The sequence below is a fragment of the Balaenoptera musculus genome, chromosome 21 (assembly GCF_009873245.2).
Source record: "Balaenoptera musculus isolate JJ_BM4_2016_0621 chromosome 21, mBalMus1.pri.v3, whole genome shotgun sequence".
Lineage (NCBI taxonomy): Eukaryota > Metazoa > Chordata > Mammalia > Artiodactyla > Balaenopteridae > Balaenoptera > Balaenoptera musculus.
In genome coordinates this window covers 19,497,818-19,522,628 of record NC_045805.1, presented here as the reverse complement: position 1 = coordinate 19,522,628, position 24,811 = coordinate 19,497,818, and the positions used below count along the sequence as shown (strand labels likewise).

The 24,811-nt window shown below is 34.2% G+C and overlaps 1 protein-coding gene across 3 annotated transcripts in view; it reads left to right on the top strand.

The window, feature by feature from the left end:
• Nucleotides 1-24,811, top strand: part of TUSC3 (tumor suppressor candidate 3) — a 192,623-nt gene that overhangs the window by 145,685 nt on the left and 22,127 nt on the right. For all 3 annotated transcript variants that reach the window (XM_036838913.1, XM_036838912.1, XM_036838911.1), the window contains exon 7: nt 16,152-16,215. In XM_036838913.1, the coding sequence (XP_036694808.1) occupies nt 16,152-16,215 (64 nt within the window). The remainder of the gene's footprint in view (nt 1-16,151; nt 16,216-24,811) is intronic.

Below are 24,811 nucleotides of genomic sequence, written 5' to 3'. Positions count from 1 at the left end.
GTTTTTACAGTGTAAGCAATTTTACATTGCTTATATTATGAAATGTGGTTGGTAATATGATGTTAATACAATGATAAATATTTCATAACTTGACAGTAAAATCATAATTACGTCTTTTGCATGGATGCAACACAAACCACATTGAACCCTTGATTGTGCAAAAATCTGTTCATGAACATCTTCGGAACACCCTTGCTTGCACTGTACAACCACTTCAACATTTCATGAAACAAAAGTACTTCTAGAGAAGCATATATGGTCATCATCTTTGTTCTACTCTTTAGTCCACTAAATTAGGCCGTAGGTGAAGTCACGAAATTGATTCAGCCGTCCAAACGTTAAACAGTGATAACTAGAAGAACGCTAGTCCTGATCGTTGAATCGTATGAATTATAAATCCTCATTTGTGAAGTATAAGAGAAGTGTATTTCATGAATTTTAGACTCCATATTTTTTCTGAATACTAATTTTGTTTTCAAGTTATGTCTCTGAAAGCTTTAGCACCACTGTTTACTATTACACTAAAAGTCTGTCAGACTAACCTAATTTTACATAAGATGGTGTTATTTTCTTTGAGATTCAGCTACTTTCACAGTGTGTGCACAGAGTAACTGAACCTAGATAATAGGTTAATGTAATGCATATACAGCTGAAAAATGCTTTTGCCAAGCTATTCTCAAAAGCTTTATATTTACATGTTAAAAAATCTGAAATTAGGTTTAAGGTGTTGGGCTTTATCTACCCTGAACTTCTGTAATAAGCATTGTAATGACAGTATTGAATACAATATAAAATTTATAAGTTGTAGGGCTTATGTTATTTCTTAAAACCTATACTTTTAGCAGCCTGTACTTTTTAGCATAAAGTTTCTATTATGTCAAGCACCACTAAATACTGGAAATCAATCTTGACATGCTCCCAGAGCCACAGGGGAAATGACATAAATAGACAACAGCCATGCAACTCAGTGACAGACATAAGCTTCAATATATTTCTATGGGAGCAAAGATGGAGCAACAGCTTACTGCTTGGATGAATCTATAGGAGATGAGGAGAGAGAAATGAAAGAGCCCAGATCTTTAAGTTTACAGTAGGATTTCGACAAGTGGATAACTGAGTGAATTCATTTTCTAGAACTACCATAACAAAGTACATCAAACTGGGTAGCTTAAAACAACAGAAATTTGTTCTCTCACAGTTCAGGAGACCAAAAGTCTGCAACCAAGATATTGGCAGAGTTGGTTCCCTTCTGGAGTTTCTGAGAGATAAACCACTCCATGCCCCTCTCCTTGCTTCTGGTGATTCCTGGCAAGTCTTGGCCTTCCATGACTTGTGGAGGCATCACTTCAGTCTCTGTCTTCACCTTCACATCACCTCCTTCTGTTTCTCTGTCTAAGGATACTCTTTGGATTTAGGGCCCACCCTAATCCAGTATGATCCCAGTCCTAGCTAATTACATCTTCAAGGACACTATTTCCAAATAAGGTCATGTGGTGAGTTTCTGGGTGGCCACGAATTGTGTGGGAACGCTATTCAACCCACTACAGTGGGCAAAGTACAATAATAAAGAAAATGCCTGAAGGCACAGAGGCATGAAAAGTTATTAGGTGGCTCAAGGTAATCAATTTAGAGTAAATGGAGTGAATTTTGAGTACTGTTCAGGTGATTCTAAGAAGTTTGATTTGGTACAGATTTGGAAAAGCCTTGTGTGCTACACTAAGATGTTTAGACAGTCTTCTGTAGGCATTTGGCTACTAGAAACCTATAAGTCTTTGAGTGGCCAGGGGTAGATTTGTATTTTTTAGGGAAGTGATATGTAAAACTGTTGGTTGGAAGACTAGTTTGAAGACTGAGGTAACAGATGGTGGGTTCCTGAACAAAAAGTGTGGTAGTGACTCTAGACTGGTAATGACAGAATTTTATACCTGGTAAAATGAGTAGAATTAAGAAGAGAGGACTGGGGTTATTTTGAGATTGGCTTGGGAGGCAAGTTGATAGCCTATGACGTGACTAAGAATGTTCATGGGAGAGGAGAGGTATAACATTACATTTTTAGATGGAGAATTTCATTGAGCAGTCAATCAGCAGGTTGTTTTTTTTTTTAACTTTTTTTTTTTTGGATGTGGACCATTTTTAAAGTCTTTATTGAATTTGTTACAACATTGCTTCTGCTCTCTGTTTTGGTTTCCTGGCCCAGAGGCATGTGGGATCCCAGCCCCCTGACCAGGGATCAAACCCAAACCCCTGCACTGGAAGGCAAAGTCCCAACCACTGGACCTCCAGGGAAGTCTCCATCAGCAGTTTTTTAGGAACACTTTCTAACATTATCCTAGGTATTTTGGAGATAAATATGCACAACCGTGGTCCTGTTTCAAGAACTTTACCAGACATTTGGAGTCATGAGACTAATAAAAGTGAAGCAGAAAATAATTCAAATCAACATATAATCAGGTATAAACTTAGTAGTTCTGACTTAAACATACCACAGAGTTTAAGATTAGAAAAAGATCTATGTCAAGTTGAGTGCTATAAGAAGCCTCACTTAGAAAGTGATACTGGGGGTGGTGGTGGGATGAATTGGGAGATTGGGACTGACATATATACACTAATATGTATAAAATAGATAACGAATAAGAACCTGCTGTATAAAAAAATAAATAAAATTCAAAAACAAAAAAAAGAAAGAAAGTGGTACTGAATTTAGATTTGATAAGTCATATTTAAGTTGGTTCAAAAGAGGATATATAGCCTGACTAGAAAAGAGAGGGCAACCAAATACTAGACTGTGTTAAATTTGGAAAGGCATACGTAAAAATCTAGGATATGTAAAACCAACGTAAGCTATCTTGGAACATCAGGTAGGCAGATTGGTTACCGCTGGGGGTCGGGGGGAGGGAAAGCACGTTTTCTTTTAGTTGTATTATCTTGACAGCAATATACAGTTCTGTTATTTTATTAGAGGGATCAAAGCCAATCTGGAAGCTTTTACCCAAATCCAAGTATGAGAGGATGAGAACAAGTACTACTAGAAAAGTTGTATTTTGTATATTTTTGGCTATTTCACATATGTCTTAGTTCTTTGGCATACTGAACTTCTTACATGTATCTTATATACCTTCTTCACTTTACCCCCTTTTACCTTACCCTTTATTTTCCTCATCAGAATTTAGCTCCAGGCAAACTCATGTGAGCCACCCAAAAATACCATATCTAAGAGCACAGGAAAAACTTGAGTGATGTGAAAAAGTGGATGACGACGAGGACCACAATAACGAACTATCTCTAATGTTAGGAACTTTACATGTTACCTCCTTCAGTGTATACAGTACCCTTATATGAAGTAGTCACTATTATCCCCTAATCACAAGTGGAAACTGTGACTCAGAGAGGTTAAGCAGCTTGATCAAGTAGAGCAGCAAGAGAACCCAGATCTCTCTGTGTAGCCTTGATTTACGGTCACCGTGATACAGCATGTTGACTTACCTTCATCTTGTCGCGGTACATTAAATCTGTGGCTTCTGGATTCAGCTTCCTGAAGTGACTTACAATCACGTCTCCTTTCTGTTCAAAAGTCCTCTGTGACTTTCTTATTCCTATAAAATTAAAATTAGGCATAGTTATTTCTGCGTTTTATCCAAGACCCCTCTAAAGGTAGGGACCGCCTGCATTTCTAGCCTCATCTTTATCTACTTTCTTCCCAGTAGCCCATATCCAGTCCGTGCTGTCTTTACCACAGTGCTCCCCACCTGCCCTTTCAGGAGCGTTTCCTCTTTTTTCTCTTGTCTGTTGGCATTTTACTTTAGGTTTTATCTAGTTTTGATGCTATCTTCCAAGAGGCCTTGTTTGCTTCTCCATCCTTCCTCTTACTTTTATAGTGCTTTGTTTGCTGCTACTTACGCCACTTAATTTTTTGCTTGTTTTGTATTTTAGGTAATGTTTAGTTATTTAAACTAGATTATAAACTTCTTGAAGGCAGAAACTATGATTTTCTCATTTCTCTGGTATCTAGTACAGGGCCAGGTGCACCTTAAGCCTAGATAAGTAAAGAGTAAGGATGGAAATGAGTTCTGACCCCACGTCTATAGTCAGTAATCCAGCTGCTTCCTGGCCAACTAGAGTAGAAGGGTTTCAAATCAGCGGGTTTGCTGAATACCCAGAAATGCCTGTGGCTGGAGAAAGCAGTTGCTGAGAGGATGAAGAAATTACTTTTGAACCTCTCAGCTATTGTTTTGCCAGTTATGTTCTGGAATGGCTGCACAGACCCCCAGGGTACTTGTTAAAATGCAGATTCCAGAAAATGGTATCCAGAAATGTACCTTGTAGCAAGATTCCCAATTTATTTACTTATTTGTTCATCTTAGATTTTTTAAATAGAAACATTACATAAATTTAAGAAAGTGCACAGATCATAAGTGTGTGGCTTAATTTTCATGAAGAGAACACACCTACATAATCAGCCCCAGATCAAGAAATATAGTGTAGCCTGCATTTCAGAAGCTGCTCCACACTCCCCTTATTCACTAGTTAATCCACCTCAATCCACCCGTCAAGGGTTTCCTGAGTTTTATGTACAGGAAGTTTCAGAACTTCTGCCTCAGTCCAGGCCTGCTCCTGGTCATGCAGATGTAACAAGCATTATTTCCCAAGGTACTTCCTCCTTTTTCTTCTCTCTCCCTTTGTTTTCTTGTCATCTTCCCTCCCTACCAGCTTTCTCCTTCATAATAAAAATTCATAAAAGTTTTCTTCTGAAGAATTCTTGTAAGTTTCTCCTCGGTGTTGAACTCCTTAAGCCCTAAGATCATATTTTGGGAGTCTCCCCCTTCTATTGTAGGGTTCCAGAATTAGTCCACTAGGCATAGAAGATTCTGCTTTTTTTTTTTTTTTCTCAAACATTATTTGGAAGATTGAAAGGATAAAAATCTCAAAGCATTTTGCCATTGATAATTTATTTTTTCTAAACCAAAAGGTTATCTTATAAAACACCTTACTACATTTTAAAGAAAAGAAAGGTACATATATTTTTTAATTGCTTTAAGCATTAATTAAGAACTCAATATATATGGAATTCATATATACAAACTACATAAAATAGATAAGCAACAAGGATTTACTGTATAGCACAAGGAATTATATCCAATATCTTTTAATAACCTATAATGGAATATAATCTGCAAAAACCCTGAATCATTATGCTGTATACCTGAAACTAACAGTATTGTAAGTCAACTATACTTCACTAAAAGAAGGACTCAATTTTAGAGTTTGTGATAATTTAACTTTAGATAAGTACACTATTGTATGGTGCAGGCCTGGTTTACTAAGCAAATTAAATCTGTAAACAGTTTTGACTGAGTTTTGTTTAGATTGTTCAAGAAAATATCTTTAAGTGGACAATAGTACCTTGATTGTTCATATCCATAAAGATGATGCTAATTGCTAATATATTTTATCTTTTACTGAGTAGGTTTTCTGCTTTCGAAATTTTACTTGACAGAGTTATTCTATTTGAGAATTTGTTTTTAAATTTATACCTTCCTTCTCCCCCCAGTTTGATACAGTCAGGTTTTCACTATTTTTTTAGGAACTGAGAGGAAACCATAAATAAGAAACTAACTTTATGAATACATGTTGTTGTGATTTGTGAAAGAAAACATTGCAATAGCCACCAGATGATATATTAATTCCATTTAAGTAGTATAAATTAGAACTGTGCAGCCCTTGATTTTTTTAATATTTTCAAGAGGAAAAAAATTCCATTAAGTTGATTTGCAGCACTTATGTAAATGATGTTACATTTTTATTTTTTAGGATTGAATATTCTTTGTGTCATTGATATTCTTTTTGGAAAATATTTTTTACAATATTGAAGACAACCACGTAGTAACTTCATTGAAAAATAAGATTAGAGGGTCTTAAAAGACTTCAAACGTTATCTAATTTATTCTTCTGTCTTCAGACGTGATGAAATCTTTTTTTTTTTTTTCAGTCCCTTTGTTCAGAACACCTATGCTGTCTATTCTTTTAGCACACTGGCCTCCTATGATCATTTTTTTCTCTTTAAATTCTATAACCTACCTATTCATTCCACTTAAACTGCCCATTTGGGAACTATTTACTTGAAACCTCATCAAAACTTGTAACATTTCCCAAAACCAAGCTCTCAAACTTGAAATTAGTATCATTGAATTTGGTTTCTTCTATTCTCTTAGGTTGTCTGTGCCCATGAACTCACTTCATTTCTGGTCACTTCCAGTGTCCTTCTGTCTGGCTCCTGTACACCCATCACTCCCCTCAAAATCACACCAAGTTCACCAGGGCTTTCCATGTTGTTAAATCACATGGACATTTTCCAGTCATTTTTAAAATCTGATTTGTCCACAGCATTTGCAAGCAATTCTTACTTTTCTAGAATATTATAAACTACTTGATGGTAAGAGTAAAATTTTGCCTTTCTTTAAAAGAACATGTTGTTCCCCAAATAATCCACAAATATTTTTGTAAACGTTGTAAAAGATTCAAATAATACAGAACTATGTAAAAGAAAACATGTAAGCCTCCTTTTTCAATACTCCTCTCTCAACTTGTAAAATTTGTTCCACAGTTAACAGTGGTTTACAATTTTGTGCAGATCTTTCCAGTTGCTTTTCTAAGCTTTTCCACACATGTCCACTTGTAAAAAAAAAAAAAAAAAAAAAAAAATATATATATATATATATATATATATATATATATGTGTGTGTATATAATTTGTGTTTGTAAAAAGTCATTTCAAATTTCTCCCAGCAGTGCTGGCTGTTTTTGAAAAAAAGTACTTCCTGATTATAAGTGGAAAACTCATGGAAGAATTTTATTACAGATACGATGGAAAGACTCTCATTTGTTTCTGCTTATTTTTTCCAGATAATATTTCTTTGAAAATATACCTCTTTAGAATTGACAGAAAAGTGCAAAAGTCTTAAATCTATAAGATGAGTTTTGACTGGCCTTAAATATCCAAATACAAAATTTGTGAGTGCCTTTTTCCCCCTATTGTGTATTTCTGATTAAGAACAAATCTGAAGAATTTCTTATGAATTAGCCAGTTTTTAAAAAAAGAGAGAGAAAGCACAGTTAAAAGAAGCTTTAGTCTTTATATAATGTATATATTTATAGTGTCACAAACTCTCAATATGTGAAGGTAAGTTCGCATTTTGATATTTGCAAGCTCTCATGTAAGATTTTTTAAATCTATAAAGAAAAAGCCAATGTTTTTAAAATGGAATTATATACAAAAAAACCAATTTATATGTAAAAAATTCATTAAGTGCATACAAATACTCCCTTGTAATACTAATACACAAGTACATTTGTAATACATTAATTACTAATGATGGAATACACTTTTGAAATCTCTGGAGAAATATGATTTTTTTAATTATATGCTTATAGTACATACTGATAACCACCAAATATCAATACTTACTTGTTAAAAATTTTATTGGCAAGAAACTGCTTATTAAAAATAAAATCATTATTTAATGAGCTCAGTCTCAATCTGAAAAGAGTAAACTCTGATTTTATTAATTTTAAATAACATTCACGCTTCATAGCTGTTTAAAGCATCAAGCATCACTTTTTCTCTAAGATTTATATATAAAATTTCCCGAGTTTAACTGTTCTTTATGCTATTTTGAGGAATTTAACTTCATATGTTAGCTTCATCTAAGATGTTAAAAAATATGGAGTTATTAATAGATGCTCTAGATTTTTAAAAAATTCCTGAATTACACTACATATACAGAGTTCTACAATCATTTTACACTTCGCTTTAGGGTTTAAATATGTTTTGTATTTAAATTGCTTTAAAATATGTAGAAGCAAGTATTTGAAGCCTGTTCTCTTTTTGAAAAATAATATTCTGTATTCTATAAATGATATATGCTTTTTCCTGATACAGTGTTATTCATGTGAGTTTTAAGTCCAGAATCCTAACATTCTAAATCCATATGTGATTAAGATACAGATTAAATGTTATAGACAGTAAGTATTATAGTTTAAGAGCACTAACTGTTTATTAATTAATTATTAAATTTTATTAAAAGAGGTAGAATTTGAGTTGGCATTAAATCAAGCTGAATTTTGGTTACCCAGTAAGAATAAAGATCATTCCTTGATATGGGTCAGGGAAAAAAAAATGGAACAGCCTTAAGAACCCATAGAGAGGTGGAAACGAGGATAGGATGTTTGGGGGCCATAATTTTTTTTTCCATTGAGTTGTAATCTTTTTTAATAGAAATAGTGTGAGAATAAATGGACTTAATGTGGCATCCCAATCATGTCTACTTCCATACCCCTTCCCAGTAAGATTAAACTCCTTCCCATCCTCTGTTAATTTCCTTGTCACAGTCTACCTGATTAAAATCCTCTCCCAGTGTTCCTAATTTATCTCAACATAATCTCCATCGAAATACCCTGTTTACAGTTAACCATCTTTGGAGTCTTTTCCTTCCATTTCACCCTACAGTAATTTCACCTTTTATATTTCTCTAGAACTCGCTGAACACATAGCTAAACTGACAGCCAAAATTATAGTCCTTACTAAATACCATGTAATTTAGTAGCTAACTTTATTAACTTCTGATCTGTTCAATCCTATAGCAGTCCTCAGTAAGAAAGATTCTATTATTATCCCCATTTACAAAGGAGGCAACTCAAGCCCAGACTCAAATCTTGGTCTACTAATTCTAGAGTGTTTTAAGTACACTGCCCTCATTTTATTTTGTCTATATGGTTAGAGATCTCTTTATGCAAATGTTACTATGTTTCCTTTTGAGCAAAAAAAACACATTTTATATTTACTTGTTTTCTCATTTTATGGAATACAGTATCTCTCTTAAGTACTGAGTAGATAGTTTCTGGCTTGATTTATTAATTGATTGATTCAAAAGTGTTTGACTTAATTGCCAAGGGCTTTGGCCTCTAAGCAATTTTAAATTTTCAAAGGTTTGTGGGCAGTAGACTGATGAAAGTGGTGATTTTCGAAGATTTAGCTAGAAGTGAGAGATTGGAGTGTAAAGATTAGAGCATCTGTAATCCAAGCATGATATAATAAACATTCAGACACAATCAGTTGTGTCAAGGTAACAGAAAAATGGCAAATGTAGAATAGGAAGTGTTCACTGGCTCTATGATTGATGCAGACATAAATGCTAAAGTTGAAACCTGGTCGTTAGAAGAATGGTTGCATTATTGACAGGAACATAGAAGTCTAGCAAGTCTGGCAAAGGTAAATTATTTTGTGCGGAGAACACTGATATTTGTTTGAAAAAATTTTGGTTTTCGAGTGTTAGGACATTCAAGTGGGATATTCAAGTAGATATATCCAATTAGTAGTTACTCCATAAAATGTGACACTATAGACCTGTGTGAGAAGGAGTCTTTCATACAAAAGAGCTGTTGAATTTAAGAGTATGAATCATCCAAAGGAGAAAATGTGAAAAGAGAATAGAATGTCATGGACAAATAACGTAACTTTTCTATATATCAATTATAGAGTCCTTACTAATTAAAGTACATGTTACCATTTTTAATGACCTCTTTATTTTAATAAACCCATGAATACCTAGATTTTGTTTTAAATTCATGTATTCCCAATTGAATGTGAATGTTCTATATATTAGTATAAATACTGTAATATATAATATTTACTATGAATTTGAACTTTGAAATAACTAAATTTTTACTACACATTCTATCTGTTATAAAGTTTTGATCTCCTTTTGTGTAAGAACACACAGCAAACAAGAAATGCTGTTGTTCTTCCTTCAAAATATATCCAGGGTCAGATCACTTGTTACCATCTACCATCAACCTGCTTTAAACTACCAGCATCTGCTGTCTGGATTACTGTAGTAACCTCCATCTCATCTCTTTGCTTTTATCCTTACTCCATTTTAGTCTATTCTCAGCACAGCTCACATTACTCTTCTGCTCAGAACTTACCTATTAAGGCTTCCCATGTGACTCAGAGTAAAATCTAAGGCCTCACCAATACACTGACCTCTCTGTTCCCTGAACATATTTCTACCTTAAGGCCTTCGCGCCGGCCATGATTTCCCTCTGCCTGGTGTGTGCGTCCCTCAAAATCAGTATGGCTGATACTGTTCTCTGTATACAATTAATTTTATATTATCTATATATACATATATGTATTATGTACTTATTTATGTTCATTGTTTTTTTGTCTTTCTCTGGCTCTCTCCCCCAACACACACATGTGTGCACAAACACTAGACTATAAACCCCGTGAGGCCAGGGATATTTGCTCTGTTCACTCTTATCTCAAGTGCCTAGAAATGTACCTATCACATATTAGACATTCAATAAATACCAGTTGAATAAATAAATAGCCAACAATAGCCAACACTTAGTGAAGGCTTACTTCATGTCATACTTTTCTAAAGCTTTAAATTACTACAACATCCTTGCTTTACTGATATGGAAACGGAACCACAGGTCGGTTACGTAACACACCCCACCCCACACCGCTAGCAGCCTGGTTTCTAGCCAGAGTTCCCAGCCATCAGCGTGGTACTTCTGTTGAAGATGACTGCTGTGTTTGGTGCTCTAAAGTTTTTATGGAAGAACCAGAAGTTGTATATTAGCCTCTACATGCAAAATACTTCTCATATACCTGGATTCACGTTGCTAGTATACTGATTAAATATACAGATGAATGCCGTTAATTTGAAGCCTTCAAATATTAAGCTTAAAGAAATAGAGAATCACACCAAGAATTTGATGTCTCATTTGGCAGATGAGCAGGCTCAACCAGTAGCACCCATCATTAGTTAAAGCCAGTCTCAAGGCCTGGAGAGCCGTGGTACTGTCAACAGTGTTATATGCATCTAATATCTGAATCCTTATCAGCGTCATTTTCATTTTTTAGATGGGTTTCATTTATCATACCATTGTGCTATATTTCACATCAAATGTCAAGATAAAGTCTCTGATGTCAAAGATATAGAGGCAGTGATTTTCCAGACTTGCTCATCAGAATGCAGTGATCCTGGACATTCGGAGAAAATGGATGACACTGGACTTTTAAAGCAGTTTGCATTAGGTGAACTTTAGAGAGAGTATCATTCTTAAGACAATATAAGAGAAGTTTCAAGGACTAAAGCTATCTGAAGAACTGGACTAGAAAAACTGTCACAGCAGGTAGTCCAGCATGATGTAATGGGACCCAGACTGAGCAGTGTTTTACTCATGTTGCAATCAGTGAGGCAGTGACAGGAAAAAATACTAAGTACAAACAGTGATCAAAGGATGATCTAATAGATATGCTAAAAGATTCATTATTAAGAAGTAATTGCCTAGCCACCCAGGGTACTTTCATCCATGTGAAGATGCTTCCATATATAGGATTATCAAAGATTATCATGTGAGCACTGAGAGTGAAGATGTGAATGTCCATTTTCACAGATAAGCCAAAAAAGAGGAAAAATATAAGAGACTATGCTTCAAAAGACAGTGGTCCTTTTCTTGTTTAAAATGCATTTTATAGATTTTTCTTGATAATAGCATCTTTTTATCACCTAGTAGCCCCATAAGTAACAAAAAATGATCCGTACCAGGGAAATGAATTAAAGAGAGGTTAAATGGCTTTCCTGGGGGAAATCATTTATTTGCAAAGCTAGGATAGGGCAAAAGAGAAACTCTGTTCCTAATGCATTTCTTACACCAATCACAGATGCAAAATATTCAGTGATATGAAATGAGTGATTTTATTTTTAACACAGAATCATGTAAATTTTAAGCTACATTAGTTGTTTTGTTGTTGTTGTTCTTGCATTTTAGATTACATTTACAATAATGACATGAGAATAGTAATGTTCCTTGATGGTTGATTTTTTTTCCAAGGATAAAAAGGAGAAAAGCCCACATATTTTTATTAAATTATACTTTTCATATATATCTGATATGACAGTTACCAAAACTTTTGCATTGTAGATTTACATATTCAGTTCATCTCACATCAAAAGCTGTTCTGTTGGATTTTAAAATGAAGAATATAACATAACTTCATTTTGAACTTACTACTTTAGTTACCAAAAAAATTCTATGAGAGTAATTATACTGTGCATTTCAAGTTTTCTTTCATTAGTGAATAAAAGAAAATCTATAATAAGTCTAGAAATGTGTTCTCAGGAAAATATTAATTACTAAAATTACTTAGAAGCTGAGTCATAGGTAGGCCCTTTTAAGTTTTTGCCGTACACTTGGAAGAAACTTAGTCTTACTGTGTTGTCACATTTTTTACCTCTCAACATTTTGAAAGCACAGTGAATATGAGAAGCTCTCTCATCAGTCATATTATCAGTTTTGTTCAAAAAGTACAAGGTGCTTCTCCAAACATAGTTTACCCCAGTAGCTGTCTTACTAGTGTCTGGGGCTTAGGGTTGTTTTATAGTATCTGCAGAGTCTTCCAGCCCTGCACTCTGTGTTCTCATTGGCTGACCTTCTAGGGAGGGCCAATTACAATGAACTATTTCAGCATATTCTGCTGAGGATTTCCTTAGTATTGACTGGAGCTTTTTGTTTTTGGTGTTCTGTTTTGTTACTTTTTCTCCCCCTCCCCTCCCCCCTTTATATTATGTGAACTACCAGTCTTATTGGCACTGTAATTCAGGTAAAGCTCATAAGGACAGCCACTGTACTAGCAGGGCTGACAACTTTTTGTAGAGAAGGGTTTGATTAAAACCAATCATACCCTTCCTAGCCTAGGGAAATCAAACACAGTGGCATTCTTTGCCACCTGGATATAGATAATACCTATTTATATCTCTTCTTTTAGGTAAATCCAGGAGGACTTGGCCTAGCTATTGTATGATCTATATCACATCTGCCATTTGGTGTAGCAGCCTAGCAAGAACTAGTGCTACCTCAGAGAAGTTTATGTAGTTTGATGAATAAAAAGAGGACCCCTAAGGAAAGGGCTAGGAATATGTAACTGTCAAGAAATAGAGAAATCTTTTATTAGGATGTCAGAGTGCTAAGTACCTCGGGATTTCCACTCGTTTTGTGCACCAGCAGGTGACCCAGATACTCCCATTTGCCAACAGAAGCCCCCCTGCCTGCCCGTCTGCCTACCTGCCTGCTCTCACACTTTGTTTTTACTATAAGACTCAAGTAATTGGTTCCACCTTAAGCAAGATTGTAGTACCATACAGTGGGAAGATCATAGAATGCCTTTAAGTACTTCTATTAAATTTAACACTAAATAAGATAGTATATCTTAATAGTTCAAAAGAATCTCTTCCTGGATGTTAGTATTCTCAGAAAGAAACTGAGAAGGAAATAATAAAGATGATTTCATTTTAGTTCTGGGTACCTGGGCATACCAAGGAGACTCAGGCCTAGCGTGTCATTACTGCACTCCTACTAACTAATATATCTTAAAATAGCATCTTCTTTATTTAGAGTTACATGGTTAAAAAAAAAAAAATATTGATTCTATCATATATAAAAAACGGATCCCTCATTGTCTATAGGCTTTGATCAGGAAAGCAGTGGCTCTTCTACTGGCAAATCTTAAATAGCCAAGATTAACTTTTTTTCTTTCTTTCTTTTTAAAAGACTTTATTTTCTTAAGATCAGTTTTAGGTTTACAACAAAGTTGAGAGGAAGGTACTGAGATTGCTTATATATCCCCTGACCTCACACATTTATAGTCTCTCCCATTATCAATATCACTCACCAAAATGGTTTTTTTTTTGTTGTTTTTTTTTTTTTTAACCAAGGACAAACCTACACTGACATCATAATCACCCAAAGTGTATAGTTTACCTTAGAGTTCACTCTTGGTGGTGTACATTCTATGGGTGGAAACTTAGATTACTGATTTCAGATCTTTCTTCTTTTCTAATATATGCATTCAGTGCTATGAATATCCCCCAAGCACTCTTTTCATTACATTCCACAATTTTGATAAGTTGTTTTTCATTTTCATTTAGTCGAAATATTTTAAAATGTCTCTTGAGATTTCTTCTTTAACCCATTTGTTATTTAGAAGTGTTTTTTTTTTTTTTTGTGGGAGGGATGAGAATTAAATAAACTTATGTCTTTAAGGTTAAAGTAATTAAGAGCAATGAGGCAACTCTTGACTTCTTGGAAGTGTTGCCAAAGAAAATACAAGATTTTCATCCTACATTCTGATTTTATGTTGATAATAAATCATCATGTTTTCTTTTTTTTGCTATTGTAGTACTTCTGTTGCAAAGAATGAGAGTCATATGCTAGACAAATGAGAGATTATCATTTAAATATTTTCTTAAATTTCAAGTGTCTGCTCTTCCTGTACTGGGAGATAGTAAATAAGGGACTGAAAAAAGCTGAAAGGATTCACACAGGTAATTTTTCATGACGCATGCAAGAAGGGGGAAAGAAAATAGCAAATAAAATTTCATAACTAATTTGAGTCAAACTGCATGAAAAGACTGGACAAAAAGAATTCATGTAGATGGTAAATTATAATCACAACAGCGTTTCCTTTAGCTGTTGACAAGCTCTTGGTTCATTCTGCAATCATGTACTTTAAAAATGAAAGAAGGGACCAAAAGTGCTTTTGTGGATTTGACCTTGAACTGAAACTGTCATTTGGGTAACACCAGGCACTATCAAACCTTAGTTTTCATTTGCCATTTTCTTGGTGTCATAAATGCTTCTTTTTAAATAAGTTACATTTTTTTCAGTGATCACAATTCAAAATCACATCTCTCTGGGATTGGTGTGAGCACCTTTTTTTTTTCTTGTAAGGAACTTATGCCAAAGCATACCTACTTTGTTACAGTTATTAGAATTAAATGAGATATTGCATGTAGAGCTTGTGTTAAACACAAAATGAGTGCTTGATAATGGTAGCTGTTATTAGTACTTGGTATGGTTGTATTTGTTATTATCTATGCTGTTACAGTTATTAGAATAATAAAACCTTCATTTCTTAGTTCTGAAGATCTTAGTTTCTAATCAGATGAAGTAATGTCAGGCACATGGCTTATAGTATTTGTATTTGTTTTGCTACACTATTGTCATTCACTGGTAAATATTTAATAGAATAAAAAGAAAACACACATGATAGGATTCCTCAGAAGCTATAATGTGAATAAACCAGAAATGGCTATTTTTTAGTCAGTTTGCTTGAAGCTGTGATTTAAAAATATATCCAAACACACCTTTGGATGAGGCAGCTGCACTACAAATGACTGAGAAATTAGAGATGGAAACAAAGACAGTTTAGATCAGAGTGTCAACAGCAGCCTTTGCGCAGAGATACCAAGACAGAATTGATGACAATGTACACAAGACTGTATATGCTTCCACAAGATCGTAGGAATCATCTAATCCAGTTCCTAGTTTTATAGATGAGGGGATATTGAATATCTGAGAGATTTGGTGACATGCCCAGGGTTGAGGACAAGATGGAATAACTTTCTGACTCCTAGTTAAATACTCTTTCCATTAAAGCAGAAATACTGTGGGAATCAGCAAAATATCCTGCATGGAGATTTTTGTCACATTTCTATAACTGACTGGTATCAACTAATAGAGTTCTAACTAGGTATAGGACACTGTACATTTCTCAATGGGGTTATGAAATTCTCTAATAAAATGAATGCATTGATAAAGCTATCTCCTTATTTTTAAAACTTTGATAATGTGGAAAAGAGTCATATAACTTTTGATAGGTCATTTTCTACTTACTTTGAAGGATGGAGAGTCATTAAACTTAGTTGCTCTAATTTGTACCTTATGCTTATATTAAGTACATTTTACGGTAACTCTGGAAGAATCATTACATTGTGCATATGTGTTTGTGGTAAAACCTTTTAACAAATTATATTAAGTTTACTTCTGATGTTAGGTTGCTTTCTACAGTTTCCAGTTATATCAGCCACCAACATTTTCATCTGTTATTTCTAGTTAACTAATCAATATTTTATTCAAAAATAACTAATCATTATTTTATTCCAAAACTATAAATAAGGGCTTAATTCATAGATTCATCCATTGTTTATCTTCAAGGCATAAAACTATACAATACAAAGAAAAAAACTACCCAACATCTGCTTTTGCCCGGATTGTAATTTGCGCTTCTCTGTCTTGTTTTATAGAGCTACATCCATGGGAGCAGCCAGGCTCAATTCGTGGCAGAGTCACACATTATTCTGCTACTAAGTATCCTTTAAAACACAGATGGACTGAAAAGGACAAAGCAAAGCTGCATGCTATCAAATTGATTTTTTTCTAATATCAAGACTTTCAAGACATTAAATTCTAAACTTTACCATTTGACTAATTTTCTAATTCCTATGCTGATTATTTTTTCTTGCATTGTAATTTTTTAAATTCTGAATCATTAATAGACTGTAATTTTCTTTTTTTTTTTTTAACTGACTACTGAATTTTGAAGAATAGCTTTTGCTCTGCATTGATTATCTCTGGCTAGAGTTTTTTGTGACCTTTGTATGGTTTTCCCCTTTAGGATCTTAATGGGGAGAAAAAAGTGTCCTATAATATAAAAAGCAGGATAAAAAAACTATCTTAGTACTGGTTCCCTTAAATATTATAGTAAGTGAGAAGAGGGAGATTTAGGATAATTCGACATCTTTTTGGAACATGGCAGACTAAATGTTATGAATCAGATAACACAGTACAATTTATGGTTTAGAGGTGGAAGGGTAAAGAAGATAGCAGGATAGGAAAGAGGTGGAAGGGTAAAGAAGAGAGGATAGGATACTTTTCATGTATCTAAAAACAAACTAAATATTACTAGAATGAAGTAAGGTTACTTCTGGGGCAAAAAACTACTTTGGGGGAACATTGACATTTGTGTGAGTCCCGTGGAAATATCTGTATGTTAAATTTAGTGTTGAAAGTATTGAGTCATTATCGGGATTTAGAGTGTGGCTTATAGTGTCATTTATAAAATTTGATTATTCTCCTGGTTACTGAGATTCATATTCAAATGAAGCAGTCTAGACCAAATTTTCCAGTATTTGATGTAACCATAACTATTTAAACCTTTAAGGATTCGTAGAACTCACCTAGGCCAAAACTTTATTTTATAGCTAGGAAAACTAAAACCCACAAGATTTAATGGACTTGCCTTAGGTTGGAGGAAGAACTAGGATTAGAATTCAGTTTTCTTTTTTTTTTTAATAGTCTACTGGTTGTACAGGTTTTATATATTATATTATTATTTATAGGATTTCATGAATAAGTGTCAGTCGTGACATCTTGAAGTTTTTAATTTTATTCTGGATGGAAAAGACTATCTTTTAATAGCATTAAAGCTTTGTATTTTATTACTTTGTTGTGCTATAACAGTGCACTCTTTAATCCACCTAGCAAATATATATATGCCACCTTTAGTTCTCTTTTACTTGCATAATATGTTCTGGGCAGTGCATCAGGTGCCAGGATATACTGAGACTTGTGTTAACTATACTGGAGGAAAGGAGTGGGAGGTTCTTAAAAGCACTCCCAATTCTCAGGAAGCTCACAAACTTCCTCATTTGTAAAACCAGGGTTAGTAAACTAACCACATGGCACTTCTCTGTGGAATATGAGATAGCTGGCACAAAGAAAACATCTAGTACTCACTAAAGGCTTTGGTTTTTCCCGTTATATTTTCCCATCTTTCTCACTCAGAACTTTGCTGGTCACAGATACCATGCATAAACATTTACTGGTTGATTCTTTTAACATTTGGCAAAGGCGTAGATGACCAGAAACAAAACAAACAAAACAAAAACATAGTCCTATGGTATTTATCAGAATTCTAAAGGTTACACTGGGAACACAATGGATTAATTTTTCTGGAGTGTGATTCACTGAGCCCATTAATCATGTGTAATTAACAAGATAGTAAAATGACACCTTTGGAAGATTTGATCTTGGAAATGAAGCTTTAAATGAGATTATAAGACTCCATTTTCTATTAGAGGGGAACTAAACACTATCTTTTTGAAATTCACCAAACAACATCAACCATCTTCTTCCTCTGTATCAGTTCTCAACATTTTTATTCCTTTCATCCTTGGCTACTCACACTTGAGTGCATTTCATGGAACTGTGCACATCTGTAACCCATTCCTTGCATTTACTTAATTACCTATGTGCTTTGTGGCTTCACAATTAAGAAGGTACTGAGTATTTTTTGCTCTAGTCTGTCTCAGATTGTTTACTTAAATGTAGGTATTTCCAATTCCATTCTCAAATTTTGTGATCTTGATAAGTTAACTACTTGGTTTCTCTTTTCCAACTTTCATATGATAAGAGATTAATACTTTCTGCACATTTAGAGGGAATTTAGGTGAGAAAATAAAATATGTGCAAATACATTTCTAGGAACATCTCATCCTTATTAAAAATAATAAGGGTAATGCCATATTTGCTCTTAATTTATCTTTTAATTATGTAAGTTAATTTATGAAGTAAAACACATTTGTGTTAAAACACAGTACAGTAATCCCCCCCCAAATTCCACAGGAAATACGTTCCAAGACCACCCCCAGTGGATGCCTGAAACTGTGGATAGTACCAAACCCTACATATACTATATTTTTTCCTATACATACATACCTATGATAAAGGTTCATTTATAGATCAGGCACAGTAAGAGAGTATCCAAACTGCCAGCATCACTACTCCTGTGCTTTGAGGCCATTATTAAGTTAAAAGGGTCACTTGAACACAAGCACTGTGATCCCACGACAGTTTATCTGGTAACAAGATGGCTACCAAGTGACTAATGAATGCGTAGTGAATACAGCGTGGATACTCTGGACAAAGGGATGATTGACATCCGGGTGGGACAGGGCAGGAAGCTGAGATTGCATCATGCTACTCAGAATGACATTTAAATCTCAATTTAAAACTAACGAATTATTTTGGAATTTTCCATATGATGTTTTTGGACTGTGGGTAACTGAAACCACAGAAGTGAACCTGCAGAAAAGGGGGAATATGTGTTGGAGGTAACTTTTTGGTACTTATTTGTATGGACTCTTTTTTTCTTTTCTATCTGATTTCAATCCATGCTGGCATTTTAGCAGTATACTTTATTCCAAACAGTTAGCCTATTAAATACATCAGGAGTACCTAGCAAAAGGAATGAAAAGGTGTGTTGAGACCGTCATTCCATTGTATGGCAGGAATTCCCCAAGGTTTCATTTCCTGGCTCATTGGCATCAAGCTGAGATTTAGGATGCAAAGAAATTCCACAAACAGTATGAAGTCCTCCATGTAGTTTTTTTTTTTTTTTTTTTTAATGTCCTTATTGGAGTATAATTGCTTTAACAGTAACACATAGAATTAAAAGCCCCTATTTTCTTTCTGCTACTAGTAACTATTTGTTGCTTTATTGCTCGTTATTTTTATTTACAGATATCTATGAAAAGAGAAAATGTCTTTTAAAATGGTGGACTCATTAAAATTATCAATAAAAGTTTAGAAGCCAGTATATAATAATTTTTTTTATATATAATAATTTCTGAATTTACTTTTCCTTGGCAGAGTCTACTGATATTTTTTAAACTTATCATGTAATTTTTTTGTAATTTGCATGTATATTTTTTCTCTTTAAACAACAAGAACAAAAAAGGTAAATTCCAGGTGGTTGCTTTTTGTTTAGAGAACATTTCTGCCTTTTGGTTTTCTCTTCCTAATTTAGTAAGCGAGATCATTAGATGCAATTGCTATATACAAAATTTTATTGAAAAAAACCTAAGAAAGAACAGATGGAGTCATTTGATGTCATAGGTTATTGATTCACATTTAGTAAGATTTTTCTCCCTTTTAGTAGTGTTTTATTTCAGTACCTTATTGGGGGGGGGGGGCGGGGAACAGTCCTAAGTAGTCTTTGAGAGAAAACTATTTTAAAAAGGAATAAAAAATGTTATGACATTTTAATAAGGAATATATGAACTAAGACTAACTCATATAATCCTTTATATTTTTCCGAGTAAAATATTTTTTTAATTTTTCATTTAGTTATGTAATGAAAATATAAGATATTTGCTGTTTGCAAGAAGGTAGACTGATAGAGAAATAATTTTAATCTGGTATGACAGATCCTATAATCAGTGCTTGGAAGGAGCAACTTGATGCCTGGAGAAGTTGAACGGACTTTTCAGCTGGGTTTCGATACAGCAGAAAAAGGGTTTCTCCCCAGGTGGAGAATGAGTGAGCGAGAATATTCCAGTGGAAGGTGCAACAGGTACAAAAACATAAAATGAGAGAGCATTCTCAAACTGTGAAGGGCAGATTGATGAAAGGTTAGTTGGCTGGATAATGAATATCTTCCCATACCTTGCTAAGAAATTTCAGTCACCAAGATATGTTATATGTGCTAGTTGAAACAAGACACATGAGTTCCAGGATTGGCTTTATTGCCAAGTATACAAATTCTGACCTGTCCCTTAATTCTGCATATCCTCTAAGTTCTGGAATCTCAAGAAGATGACATGAAATTAGTGTCAATTGGAAGTAAAAGTTCTGAAATAAAAGGCAGAGGTTTTACTAGCAATAGTAACAGTTTTAAAATATTTAAAAACATATGTATTCTTACACGGTTCATATTTGCTTTTCCTATGAGAAAAATATTTGTTTTCCATTTATTATGAAAGAATATGATTTTACTCTGATTTGTTTTCAATCTATGATAGAGAGCAAATATTTCTTTTATTTTAATGTGTTATATCCTAGGAGAAACATACTATAGAAGAAAATTAATGACGGAATCAAGTTGATATTTTATATTTAGATAGAAGACCAAGTCTTCTATAATGTGCTGACTTTTTTTCAACATTTGTTTGCATTTATCTTTAAATTGACAGTCCTGATTCTCTTCCTAGGAGCAACAGTAAACCCAACATCATGTGCAATTGAGAATGGATTATAATGTAATGCAAATGTATGTGTTACCAGTTCAGTAGGATGCTCATTGCCTCTGGGTTTTGTATATAATTTACACAAACAGCAGCTTCTGTTTTATGTAGGATCATATTAATATTTTGACTTTTTTCGTGGTAAGAAGGTGATTGACAGGATAAAGAGAAACTGGAGAGTACACAGTAGTTGAGTGTATATTGCTATGATATTAATCAATGCAAATGTGCAAAGTAATACATGAAGTAGAACAAGGGCGTGTGTGTGTGTGTGTGTGTTTGTGTGTGTGTGTAGGCATAGGCATTAACAATCTCAGAACAATAGAAAAAGTCTCAGGAACATTATAATTTATCTAGTGTATATTTACATCTCTTTTATTCTCTTTTAATGTTGAGACTCTTTAATAAGGCATAGCCAAATGGTTACACCCATCAGTTTAATGACAGAAAAGCATCTGTTATTCCAGAGTCAGACATAGAATCTCTTAGAGATTTGTAGGACCTTTCATTAGTCATTCAGCCTTCCACCCAATGAAAGAAGACCTACACATTAACTCTGACAAATAATCTTCAAGCTTCTTCCTCTGTCTATAAATCAGTCCTTTATCTAAGAATGTTTATGTTACCAATGTGATTTTTTTCCCGAAATGATAAGTATTATGTAGGCTTTCTTTTAGCCAAAACTGTTTTCAGTGATACAGTAGAACTTAAGCTAAATAATTCTCAATACTCAAAGTCCTTAAGTTTAAAAGTATCTTTAAATAAAAGAGGAGGGTTGACAAGTGTAAAGCCATTTTAGTTTAATTCATGTATCTTAATTACAGCCATCAAGTTTAAAGTAGGTTCACAGCTCATTCCTTGCTAAAGCCTAGAAAATTTACTTTAGCAGAAAACATTCTGAGCACAAACTCACACTTGGTTCCTGACCCTGCTGCTTTCTAATAAAATATTTTATCTTGGAGTTGTACATAACACCTGTATCTAGTAATCCCTTTGCTTTAAAATTTCTACTTCAAGATCATAACACAAGGGTTTACTAAGTTTTTCATTTCTTTATTTTCACGTAAGAGCAAAGCTAACTTCCTCTCAGACATAATAGTTTATAGTATCTTTGGCATGGTCTTAGATCCTCTATAGCAAGGGTTGGCAAACTAGGACCAGCAAGGGCCAAATCCAGCCTGTCTACTATTTTTATAAATAAAGTTTTATTGGAACACAGCCACACCTTTTCATTTATGTATTGTCTATGATTACTTTGCACTACAATAGGAGAGTTGAGTAGTAACAATACACCATACAGCTTGCATAGCCCAAAATATTTACTTTCTGGCCCTTTAGAGAAAAAGTTTGCAAACTACTGCTATGTAGAATATGAATAATAGAAAACAAAAACCCACAACAACCTCACTACCCCAAGACAGTTGCTTTCAACTTATTATCTTTCTTTCCCTGCATTTCTCTTATTATTTGTTTTTAAAGAGATGAGATTATATTGTTTATGTACATTTTCACTTGACATAAAATTTTATGCTTACACATTATGTTAAAATAGATTTAGCTATTTTGTTCCTTTGCTTCTCCCTCATCGTTTTCATCTAACCCTCTCATCATCCTACTTCATTCCTTCTGTTGTTTTGGTTTGCAACTTTTAGTCACAACTTTTGTGGCTTTGCACAAGTTATTTGGATCTCTCTGGTGGCTTCAGTTTCCTTATTTGTAAACCGAGGATAATAATGATATTACAGTATCTACATCAAAGAGTAGTTCAAAGAGTAGTTGGTACTGGGTAAGATAGTGAACAAAACAAAGTTCCTACCCTTTGGGGGCTAGCATTTGTAGTGACAGGACAGAGACAATAAGTGAATAAAAAAGATACAGAATCTAAAATTTCTTTAAAAAACAATGTTAACAGAGAAAAACAAAGCAGGATAAAGAAGTACAGAGTTCAGGGGAGGCTTCTCTGATGTCATTGGAGCAAAAACCTGAAGGAGGTGAGGGAGTGAGTTACATAGACATTGGGGGGAAAGAGTGTTCAAGCAGTGGGATAGCAATTGCAAAGATCCTGAGGCAGAGGGGTTCCTCTTGTTGGAAGAATACCAAGGACATGAGTCAGAGCAATCAAGGGCAGAGAAGTGTAGGAAGTGGGTCAGGATATAAATCAGGTACAGCCTTGGGGTCATTCTGAGGTCTTTAGATTTTACTGAGAGAGAGATGGAAAGCTATTAGAGTGCTCTGAGGAGAAGAATGGCATTACCTGACTGACTTTAACGATATATTAGAAAGTCCGTACTACCTAAGGCAATCTACAGATTCAATGCAATTCCTTTCAAAATACTAATAGCATTTTTTCACAGAGCTAGAACAAATAATCCTAAAATTTGCATGGAACTGCAAAAGGCCCTGATTAACCAAAGCGACCTTGAGAAAGAACAACAAAGCTGGAGGTATCATGCTCCCTGATTTCAAACTATATTAAAAAGCTATGGTAATATTATAAAAACAGTGTGGTATAAGCACAAAAACAGACACATAGATCAATGGAACAGACTAGGGAGCCCAGAAATAAACCTGTGCACTTATGGTCAATTAATCTACAACAAAGGAGGCAAGAATGTACAATGGGGAAAAGACTACCCCTTTAATAAATGGTGTTGGGAAAACTGGACCAGTTTCTCACACGATATACAAAAATAGATTCAAAATGGATTAAAGACCTGAAACTATAAAACTCCTAGAAGAAAACATAGGCAGTACGCTCTTTGACATAGGTCTTAGCGATAATTTTTTGGATCTGTCTCCTCAGGCAAGGGAAACAAAAGCAAACAAGTGGGACTGCATCAAACTAAAAATCTTTTGCACATCGAAAAAAAACGTCAACAAAATGAAAAGGTAGCCTACTGAATGGGAGAAGATATTTGCAAATCATATATCCAATAAGGGGTAATATCATAATAAAGAACTCATACAACTCAGTATCAAAAAGCAAACAACCTAATTAAAAAATGGGCAGAGGACTTGAAGAGGACTTCCTCTTTTCTAAGGAAGACATATGATGGCCAACAGACACATGAAAAGATGCTCTACATCGCTAATCATCAAGAAACCGCAAATCCACAATAAGATACCACCTCACACCCATCAGAATGGCTAGCATCAAGAACTTAATAAATAACAAGTGTTGGCGAGGATGTGGAGAAAACAGAACCCTTGTGCACTGTTGGTGGGAATCTAATTTGGCACAGCCACCATGGAAAACAGTATGGAAGTTCCTCAAAAAAATTGAAAATAGAACCAGCATATGATTCAGCAGTTTTACTTCTGGATATTTTATTTACTTGAAGAAAACAAAAACACTAATTCTGAAATATATATGCACCTCTGTGTTCATTGTAGCATTATTTACAATAAGCAAGATATGGAAGCAACCAAAGTGACCATCAATGGATGAATGGATAAAGAAGATATGGTGTGTGTGTGTGTGTGTGTGTATATACACACACACATATATATGCACATATATATATACATATATATACACAATGGCATATTACTCAACCATTAAATAAAAAGAAATCTTGCCATTTGCAACAACATGGATGGATCTGAAGAGTATCACGCTAAGTGAAATAAGTCAGAGAAAGACAAATACCTTTTGATCTCATTTGTATGCAGAATCTAAAAAACAAATGAACAAAACAAAACAGAACAAATCAAAAACAGACTCATAGATACAGAGAACAGGGTGGTTGCCAGAGGGCAGGTGGGTGACGGGTTGGGCAAAACAGGTGAAGGAGATTAGGAGGTACAAGCTTACAGTTTTAAAATAGTCATGGGGATGTAATACACAACATAAGGAGTATGATTGATAATATTGTAGTAAC